The sequence below is a fragment of the Amyelois transitella genome, chromosome 10 (assembly GCF_032362555.1).
Source record: "Amyelois transitella isolate CPQ chromosome 10, ilAmyTran1.1, whole genome shotgun sequence".
Classification (NCBI taxonomy): domain Eukaryota; kingdom Metazoa; phylum Arthropoda; class Insecta; order Lepidoptera; family Pyralidae; genus Amyelois; species Amyelois transitella.
This window is the reverse complement of record NC_083513.1, coordinates 5,693,861-5,704,259: the sequence shown is the minus strand read 5'-3', so window position 1 is coordinate 5,704,259 and position 10,399 is coordinate 5,693,861. Positions and strand designations below refer to the sequence as shown.

At 33.1% G+C, this 10,399-nt stretch overlaps 2 protein-coding genes across 5 annotated transcripts; one reads left to right on the top strand and one right to left on the bottom strand.

Moving 5' to 3' along the window:
- Positions 1-255: 255 nt before the first annotated feature.
- Positions 256-3,438, top strand: LOC106137700 (F-box/LRR-repeat protein 7). 3 transcript variants are annotated; one of them, XM_013338594.2, is made up of 2 exons: positions 256-463; positions 643-3,438. In XM_013338594.2, exon 2 carries the CDS (start codon positions 654-656, stop codon positions 1,683-1,685), a length of 1,032 nt encoding a protein of 343 aa, XP_013194048.1. In that variant the 5' UTR covers positions 256-463; positions 643-653; the 3' UTR covers positions 1,686-3,438. The 3 variants fall into 3 exon arrangements, with proteins under 3 accessions (XP_013194048.1, XP_013194049.1, XP_060802075.1); XM_013338595.2 differs by having other exon boundaries at positions 256-547; XM_060946092.1 differs by lacking the exon at positions 256-463 and adding an exon at positions 494-562.
- On the bottom strand, positions 2,182-10,178 carry LOC106137699 (transcription elongation factor B polypeptide 3). Of its 2 annotated transcripts, none has more exons than XM_060946091.1 (10): positions 10,001-10,178; positions 8,851-9,046; positions 8,458-8,630; positions 7,393-8,383; positions 7,214-7,311; positions 6,593-6,768; positions 6,133-6,221; positions 5,815-6,014; positions 5,485-5,634; positions 2,182-4,543 (listed from the first exon to the last, which is right to left on the bottom strand). In XM_060946091.1, the coding sequence occupies exons 1-10, from the start codon at positions 10,070-10,072 to the stop codon at positions 4,352-4,354; spliced, it is 2,337 nt and encodes a 778-aa protein (XP_060802074.1). In that variant the 5' UTR covers positions 10,073-10,178; the 3' UTR covers positions 2,182-4,351. The 2 variants fall into 2 exon arrangements, with proteins under 2 accessions (XP_060802074.1, XP_013194047.2); XM_013338593.2 differs by lacking the exon at positions 2,182-4,543 and adding an exon at positions 4,643-5,181.
- Positions 10,179-10,399: the final 221 nt, after the last annotated feature.

The following is a 10,399-nucleotide window of genomic DNA, read 5'->3' as shown; positions in this document are numbered from 1 at the left end:
TTTCGTACTCTAGAATGTTTTGTCTGCTATATTGATATTAAAATCAAATTTGATCTTAGTTTTTTAGCTTATTCGTCACCAAAAAACGATCTTCTTCGTTCGTTTATTTTTTAAACCATCAATCAAACATGTATGGAAGTATGGAGGCAAATATGGAGTGGTCTTCGATTTTTATTTTTTTAGGTAGGGACAGCGCGTGTTTTTATTTCGTTGTGATATTTGCGATAAATATGTCAAATTGATCATATTTGTTTGTCAAATGTCAAAGTCTAAAAACGTCAAGAGGCAAGAGTACAAAGCACAAACAGAAAATTGCGCTAAAATGCAAAATTATTACTATATTGTACCTAGGTACCTACATAAGCAACGACGCAATCATACCAAAATAATCACAATTCACAAACAAAGATTTGTACTATAGGTATCTATTAACCATTAATAAATGTGTTTTTACTAAAAATAGGTGAGTCAATGATTTGCATTTCTCAAATGAGTGTGCATAAGTAGTCTGAGAAAGTTATGTGATGAACAGAGGTGTTTAATTGAAGTACGAAGTTTTAAAGTACAATAAGTTTTGTTAGTATATAACTAACCAAATATATATTTTAAGTAGTGATCTAATGACCATTGTATTTTCTTCAGGATAATTCAAAATGACTCTACCACAGGAAACCGACGAATTTAAAACTTTACCAGATGAGTTGATAATATCAATTTTTAAATTGCTGCCATTGGATTCATTATTAGCATGCGAAGAAGTGTGCAAGCGATGGAAGAAGCTAGCCCAGGATGCTTCTATCTGGAGATCCATACTCATAGTATATTCAGGAAAGCCTGGACAGAGTGAAGTTAGTGAAAGGAATCTAGAAATCATTTCATCTCAAAGTCAAAATATTTTTCGTCTCAAGTTGCAGTATGTGTATAACTACCAATTTATAAAATCAATATTACAAGAATGTGATAACATCATATCACTGGATCTTGTTATGTGTCGAATTAGCAAAGAGTTTCAAGATGAAGTTAAAAGATGGCCTGATCTCAAAAGACTAAATTTGAAAAATTCACTTTTACTTACCTCCAATGAAGATGTATTGATTCAGTATGATCAATTTAAAAGTCTAAAATACTTAGCCTTATCAGATTTTGGATTGACAAGTTCTAATTGGAATAGTTTGATAGACTGTTCCTTTCTGAGCAATATACTTATTGAAAAAATTAGAAATCTTAATGTTGACTATATCAAACAATTAATATTCTCAAAACAGCATATCTTGGAGACATTTCACATCTATGGAGGTGATTCAGTAGATGATAAATGTTTGCAACTGTTGTCAAAATGTAATCTTCTCAGAGACTTAGCAATAATCAGATGTGAGAATCTTTCTGATGAGGGTTTGGTAGCACTAACAAATCTAAAATCTGTAGAACATTTACAGGTTTGGAATAACAATAATTTTACTGAAATGAATCTACTGAAAACTTTGAGTAGCCCCAATTTGCTTCGATTACAAAGCCTGAGCTTGTCCAGGATAGGGAATGTATCTCCTGTTATTGTTGATGTAATTTCAGAGTACTATAAACATTTGAAATTCTTAGCATTATATCAATGTCCAAGGATAATTAACACTGATTATGAAAAACAATTGAAATCTAAATTTCGTAATATTGATGTTGTTTTGTATTGATATTGTTTAGTCATAAAATCATTTTAAATTATTGTTGTGTTGTGTAAATTTGAAATAAATTTCTTAATCTCTTCAAATAGAATAGTCTGTTTCAAAATGCTATTGAATTTCAAGCTAAATATTTAATCAAGCCTAACTTGGTATAAGAATAATTTTATTTGAATTTGTTGTTACTCATTCTAAATAATGGATCTGTGTCTTTGAATTTTAATGAAGCAAGAAACGTTTTTTTTTAATTATAAAAAAGGTATGTACCTCTAGGTTATATAATAATAAAATGTACTAGTCATTTTTAGGAATCTTATGAATTTTTGATTTCTTGAATTTTCCATTTTAAACCCTTTTACCAAAGATTAATATAAAGTAAAATATTTAATCCTACACAATATATATTTTGTCGCTGTTGTGAACTACTACAATATGTTACTACATACTACAACCTTTGGTTTGTTAAACTAGTATCTAGGTATAAGAGGTTTTTTAATAAAACAAAATATTTAAATTCCACTTAATCCATTTATTCACTGTATAAATAATGGCAATTCATAAAAAAATTAACAGAAAACAATGCAGCTATTCAAGTATCTCATTGAAAAGAATCCGCAAAGCTTTATCAAGTTTTAAGTATTCTTGAAGTGAAAAATATCTTATAGTCGATATGTAAATCAGAGCAGTAATATTTTTGTGAAGTTTCACAATTACATCATTGTTGAATGAGTGTATACTACTCATAATTTTAATAGTAAATTCATAGATTCTATGCTAAGTTGTGTCTTGTGTCCCATTTATTAGATAACTTTATCAAAAGAAGAGATAAAAATGCGTGTAAATAAATGGTATCTTCACTTGTTTTATAACTTGAATTATTGTTGATTCTATTGAAAAATCCCCTCATATTTTTTAATGATTGAGTACAATAAATTTAACTGCAAAATGTGTCAGGATTAGAAGGACGTATTACGCTCTGAGGATATTAAGTTGCGCTGAAGAGGTGGGCATAGAAAGTAAATAAAGTAATTCTACTAAAAAGCAAGAAGGTTATAGTCACGTAGTTAATATTTTCCACATGATTGCAATTAACTTGGACTCTGAATGTAGTTTTAATAAGCAACTACAAAACAGACATTGCTATATATTTTAAACTACAATAAGATGAACTACCTATTTTTACAAATTAAAGTATGTCAACAAAACTATGTCACACCAACATACATAACTGTATATTATACCTTTCAGATAGTTTGATACAGTAAACTGTATAAAACATATACCTACATCACAATTTCTTTATGTTGTGTTTCAAACATATCACAGCATCCTACACATTTGGTTCTTTCAACATTCCAATAAATCTAAAAAAATGACTCAATACAAGTAATATTTTGAATGAATAACTGAAACATACTACAGTTTTTACTATTTACAAATTGGTTGGCAATATGGGACATTAAGAACATTTAGCTACATTTATCTAAAATATTCCTACACAAATTTTGAAATGTGATTTATTTTGTTCTATTTATATATTTACTTCATTTTTCTGCTCATTTTTGGTTTCTATCAGGAACATTATTCTAAAAGAACATAAAATAATAAACCTATGTAAATAGTTAAGGTAAGAAAGAATTTGTTTACTAACTTTATTTACACCATTTTAATTTTATGACGATTAAATTGCAGCCTATAAAGATATTATTACAATCAAAACTTGAATACATTATCGTATTTTGTTTTATAAAAATATATTCGTAAATTATGTCAATAAATTCAAATAGGCCATCAGTATGTACCTTTTGTTTAAAGGAATAGACTGATGACTATTTTTTGTGGTTCATGATACTGCTGTTTATTTTTTAATAACACTTCTGTAAGCAGTTTGGATTTCCACGCAATACTCACTAGGACTATCCAATAACATAGACATAGCATTTCTCTATCTTTGAAAATACACAAATGATATATGCCTATGTAGTTATAGCCCCGCAAGTCCTTTATAGCTTTTGTAATAGTTAAAAGAATTTCAACTTTTGTGTTACACCAATGTACTTGCACAGAAGTTAGATTTTTGTATGGTGCGTTGGAGTATATAAAACATATCACACTGGCCAAATGTAAATAAAGAAAGCTTTCTTTGTATACATTGTAATGGACCATTTTGATTGTCCTCTTCACGAAAGGCTAGCAATTTTCCTTGCTCGGAAAATATCACTATTTCAAAAGACGAAAGTGGTAGTCTATCCCTTAAATACAAAAGTGGAACACAGATATTTCTGTTACACTCAAATAGTATACAATAAGTACTTGCTGATGTTTCCTCAAATAACCTACATGCTTAATGAAATTTTCGACTAAAACAGGAACAGTCTCATTCAGATGTAAAATAAGTCCCAATAGCTCAGTCTAAGCTACTGATCTGCAGAGGGTTTTATGCTATTATAAAGACGGGTTATTTGCGAAACTGTTTTGTGTTTTTTTTTAATGTAACAAAATAATCATTGGTTTAATGTTTGACTTAAGAAAACACAAAACACTGTCGCTGGAGACCCGACCTTACGATGGCGCTTCACTGTTTAGGGTTCCACAGTCACTCAACCAACTAATTATCGCTCGTCTTAACCACTATTGAGATATAAACACTGAAACTACACAAGATATCGGCAGGGGGATCATCGTTTGCGGCCGCGCATGAACTGGAGAGCTTTGGCCATGAGCGGGGCCTTCTTGGGCTTGAAGGAGGCGGAGACGGGCGCGGCGGGCGTGGGCCGCGCCGCGCCGCGCAGGATGTTGGGCGCCGCCGCCAGCGCCGCCACGCGCGCCGCCGGGCTCGCCGACGCCGCGTGCGCCGTGCCGTGCAGCGCCTGGGGGGGAATTACAACGTCAAGGTAAGAGACTGAAGATATGAACCTGACCCTGCTATTAAACGAGCAATACTTATTTGTCTTATCGATATCGATATCGTTTTTGAAAACGGCTCTAACGATTTTTTTTAATTTATTTTGTTGGAATTAGAAAAGATTAGCATAATGAAAAAAATTATCTAGCTAGGTGTCTTAGAAAATTAGTTTTTCCCATTTTCACTCAAAATCATTTGTCCATATGAGATGGTTGCTATTAATGTTTTTCGCATGTTATTTGAAACAGTTGACAAAAACCACCTTAGTATATCTCAATCTAATGCAACGAGCTTTCCTCACTTACTCAGGTACTTTTACTGGAGTGAGAAGGCATTGTACTGAGAACTTTAGGTTAGCAATTGATTATTAAAATTACTTTTTAACCGTTACTAAATAAATCATAAAATAAAACTTCGTCCTTGTTGTCCCAACATTCAATAAATCATACACGAAGGTTTGATCTTTATATTTTTATTGGTTCCATTGTGATAAATGTACAAACAAGTATTATGTTTTTTACTTAATAAAGTATCCTAGATTTCCGTGCTCCCTCTTGGAAAAAGTAACCACGTTTGCTTTTTTTGCTTGCGGCGATGACGTTTCTAGACAAAAAATATTATTGTGAACTAGTCTATCTACTAATTTTATCAATTCTGTATCAACATTTTCTAAATATGTAGTATACTCTACAACATAATGTTGGGTGTTGTGTTAGATTGGACGGAAACTATGGAGAGATCAGGAAAGACTGTATATGTAAGGTTTTAATTATTAACAGGGTCAACAGGGTCCAACGGTATAAAACTGTAGCGAAATTTATATTCACACTTGTATCGGATCTAAAAACATTGTATAATTTTATTTAGTTTTCTGTTGAATAATACATTAGAGGAGTAATATATTACCTGCTTTCGTGCGATATTTCGAGGGGGTTTGACCACAGTATCCACATATGCCATTTTCGTCTGTTTTATGGGCGCTTTCTTTGCTTCTTGTGCTATCTTGATGTTTTCTGTGAGAGATTTCAGTCTATGCTCCTGTTCTTCTTGGCATCTCTGTAAAAAGAAATTGCAAATATAACATCATCCTCAAAATTTGGTTGCAGGGCTTAAGTATCACTGAAGACATGTTCAAATAATATTTTACAATTTCAAGAAGATTGGTTTAGTAGTCAATGTATGAAGAGAAAACAAACCAATAAACTAACATTACATGGCAAAAGAAATATTACTCACCATATACATCTCTCTCCAAGTCTCCATTTCTTGTCGCTGTTGTTTCCTAAAGTGTTTCTCGCAGAATTTCTGCCACAGATGATCAGTGTCCTCCATTAGGTACGGATTGTAATGTTCTAACAGGAAAAGTTGTTGAGGAGTTGCTTTGTCGATCACAGGCTTGAGGATTTCGTATGGCACGCCACCCGTGTATTCGAGTGCTGAAAAATAATATTGAGTGAAAATGAAAATTCGAATAAAGAAATACACCATAAAAAATGATTCAACCACTATTTTTAAATCTGTGTAATATACCATCATATATGAATGTATACATACCATCAATATGTTCCTGTAGTATGTGCACGCACATCTCGTATAGAGATGGAATTCTTCCCATTACTTTGTTACCCGAATAAACTTTAGTTCTGTAAAATAAAAATAAAAATATTTTAAAATTATTCTATTTTGGTGAAGAATAAACTTTAAGGGACCGAGTCCCAAAATATAGCAGTGTTGAAATGGATATATGCAAAGATGAGAGAGGTCGAGGCACAAGTTTCATTGAACGAGATCTTTAAACTAATTCAGGCATCTGCCTGAAATAGTTCGATTTAAGTATCTACTTAAATCATTTATTCATATAATCATGTCTACATCCCTTGCGGGGTACACAGAGCCAGCAGTCTTGAGAGACTGACAGGCCACATTCAGCAGATACTAAAAAATGTGTCGAATCCTTAGATAGCAAGATAGTTTGGTCTAATTATGTGAAAATTTCTTTTTTTTATATATTTACCTTTGGTTTTTAGATGATATGACAGCGCTCATGGCCTCTTCATCGGTGAAGTTCGGCATGAGTTTTGGCGGCGGCCGTGGCTTATAATTGGGTGATATTTCTGGTAACGCGGATATTTCCAGAGTGGGGAGTGGGGCCAGTTTAGCACTGGGAGCCAGGAGAGCTGCTGGACTCAACTGAAAACGTTAAATGAAAGTATAAAATAACTATACACATCTGAGTTATGTCGTGTGCTTTCCGGCACTTTGGAATAGGCCTACTCTATATATTTCCGATGGATGTTGGAAAAGGCGACTAATGGAGAGGCTAACAGATTTGGGATTCTTATAGGCAATGGATTAGGAACCTGTCACTATTTGATATTATACTATTTTGTTCAATTCTATCATTAAGCCATTCTGCTGAATGTCTCCTTTTTACTAGACTATCTACCCCGCAAGGTATATAGATGTGACTATTATGTTTTTGTGTATCTGACTAGTATTACATCAAAGTTCCTAATCCATCCTACAGCCAAAGTACGATATTGGGCTAGGCTCAGGATAATTTTAAGTTATGTTTGTTGTTAAAGTTTTTATTGTACCTATTAATGTGGTATAATGTATAACAGGCAGAACTTACGTCTGTGTTCCCAGGAGAATATGATTCCTTGAGTGTCCCAGGTTTCTTTTTAGGTTTTGCAGGACTTATCATGCCCAGGGCTTCAGCAAAGCTTGCACCTGTATACATAAAAAAATATGTGTAATTTATTAATTATCTACACCTAGTCAAAAATTAAATATAAAATTTGTTTCTCTAACCTGATCCACAATCTATGCCATCATCGCTGTCCTCACTGTGACTGACTGGATTTTTTTTCTTTGGTATATCTTCTGTTGACTTATTACTGGTGGGCTTACTACTTTTATGTGATGAGGAACTGGACTTTTGTTTCGACCTATTATCATTCTTATCTTCAACTTTATCCTTAGTTTTATCCTTACTTTTATTTTTATCACTTGATGATGATGATGAATGTTTTTTTTCACTCTTATGGCTATCTGATTTTTCTTTAGAGCTACTGCCCTTATCTTTATTTGATTTTTCCCTGCTGGAGGAACTACTTTTCTCTTTACTACTACTGAAGTGATCTTTTGAGTTATGTTTCTCAGATGAAATTTCTTTTTCTGAAGAACTTTTGTGCTTGTCTTTTTCAGATTTGTGTGAATAACTGGAACTCCTGTGCTTGTCTGCTTTATCAGAGTGTCTCTCGTTTTGATTTTTATGTTTATCAGAACTGCTTTCAGTCTGTGAAGAGGACTTATGCCTGTCTGAACTGCTGTGTTTGCTTGACTTAGACTTCTCTTTTTGTTGTTTGTCCTTTTCTTTATGATCAGATTTGTGTTTCTTTTCAGAACTAGTTTCTTTTTCTCTCTTTTGTGAACTATGGGTGCTTTCTTTTGAAGATGATTTTTCAGAACTATGCCTTTCTTTTCTAGATCCTGTGGAACTATGTTTTGATGATTTACTTTCATGTTTTGAACTTGACTCTTTTTTGTTATTTTCATTTCTACTTGAAGAATGTTTTGAGGATTTATGGTGATATTCTGATTTCATTTCCTGTTTTACTTTGACTTCCTCAACTGTAGATTCTGACATTTCAGATTCGCTATCATCACTGTTTGAGTGTTCTGACTCATCACTTTCACTCTCCGTCTTGGGTTCTGGCTTTACTTTGACATTTGTTTTTTTATAGCTATCATAAGAGTTTCGATCAGCACCTTTGGATTTTTTTATGTCAGGTTCTTCTTCCTTAAAAAATTAAACAGGAAATTAGTAAAAGGTTTATAATATCAAAGTTATTCCACCAAGAAAACTATACTAACCTCACTGCTTTGATATTTCCTTTTACTACCACTGTAGTTGCCATTCATCTCCCCACGGTTATTCTTCTCATTTCTTCTAGAGCTGTTGCTACTTCTCTCTTCTCTAGTTTGGTTTGAATACTTTGTGTTATCATCTGAATCTTTGCCATTCCCATAACCATTGTGGTTTGCAGCTTATAGAATAGCAAATAGAAGAATGATTATTTCTTTGAAGTTAATTTATGTACATATTTGGCAATGATTCCTTGTATCATGCGACATACAGGCATAAAAACACTTAAGAAATATATTATTTTGAATGAATTCTTGAAATGTTAAAACAAAACAGCAGATTTAATCAAATCTTTTTATTATACAATACAAAAACACCATCGTATTGTTTGTTGCACTCACATTCATTGTGGTCAGTCTCCTGATCGCTCTCCTCAGCAGCCACCATCAGTTTCCACTTGTTGACGAGGGCACGAGCTGCTTGCCCCACTTCTCCTGGCTCCTTCCGGAGAGCATTGACTGTCCGCCCTACGCCAGTATCTTGCAGGTGCTGCACTGTCACTTGCAGGTTGAACAGTTTGTCTATACATTTTAAAATCTGCAATAAACAGTAATCGTTTTTGTTGGTAGGTAAACAATAATGTGACATTATCAAAGTGCCAATATGGTACCTACTTATTGATAAAAATATTTGTGGTATGTTGTACTCTATCTTAACCAATATCCTGTCCAGAAAATAAAACTAGTTTCAAAATCATAATCTTTCATTTCACATGCATAACTATTGTAAGGATATGTTAGGAAAATGTTTGAAATTACGATAATAATCCATACAGTGAAGCCTGATGCAAAAAGAGCTGGAATTAATGTCAGATCTGCCTAAAGTTGCTGGCATCAAGCTAGTCAGAATTTGTGGTTTCCAGGCTGTCTGGGTTTTTAAATTTATTGTCAATTGAAATTCAAGCAAAATAATTATCTTTTGACGATAAAAAATCGCAGGTCTGTCTGGCCATTATGCGTGACGAACTGGCAACCCTAGGTTTGTTTAGTTAAAGGCTTTTTGTTGTTGCTTTATATATGTTGAAAAAAACCTAACTACTCTTTAAGATGTAAAGCCGTAAAACATCTTCTCTAATAAACCATTCATGGGCATAGATATTTTAATATTAGTTTACATGTTTGATTTTGCATTGCTGGTTTAGTCTTGCTATTAGTCAATAGCACACATCATATTTTAGAAAAGATTTAGGAATCCTTTGTATGATGATGAAGCACCGGTCGAGAACAAAAGTGGTGAATCTATTTCGATTTGATATCTCTGCGCATTTTTTAACCATATTCTAATGTGCTAATCATACATTGAATTGCAAATTAGTGACAAACAGAAAAAATAAGATATAAAACTGAGATTTGAAGGTAAGCAGATCTCCATTTCATTGCTTTATGCAGCTGGGAGGCAGATGCGTAGCTAAGTTTATCGGAAAAATCATTATCAGTTTTTTTATCCTGACCAAATGGCAGCGGTGCTTTAGCAGATCAGGTAGGTACTTACTTTTTGTTCGTCGTTGGGATACTTCTCTATAGCATGTTGATAATGTTTCACTAAATCAAGAACAGACGCCATAACACTTTAAAATACCAAAAAAAAGCTGTTATTTTATTGTAACATTTACAAATTCAATGCCAGCTGGTAAACGGGCACCATTTTTGTCACACAACACATGCCACAAATGTCAATGACGTAGTTTTGCGACGACGTATCGACGTAATTTTAGTTCAGAAATGTGACCTTTGCATAGCCACAATGGCTTAGTGAATAGCCCTATAAAACTTATAAAGAATATTAATCTCCTTGAGTCTAAATAAATACATTCATATATAAAATCACGCCTTTTTCTCCTCTGCATACTTCTTTGGCTTCATCCACATTCATAACTCTCTCTATGCAAGC

Bases quoted from the DNA above. Each gene is read 5' to 3' on its own strand.
- LOC106137699 (XM_060946091.1), bottom strand. From the start codon at position 10,072: ATGGCGTCTGTTCTTGATTTAGTGAAACATTATCAACATGCTATAGAG. The intron at 6,769-7,213 runs GTAAGTTCTGCC...TAACGTTTTCAG, and splicing joins ATTCTCCTGGGAACACAGAC to TTGAGTCCAGCAGCTCTCCT. The intron at 6,015-6,132 runs GTATGTATACAT...ATTATTTTTCAG, and splicing joins ACTACAGGAACATATTGATG to CACTCGAATACACGGGTGGC.
- LOC106137700 (XM_013338594.2), top strand. From the start codon at position 654: ATGACTCTACCACAGGAAACCGACGAATTTAAAACTTTACCAGATGAG.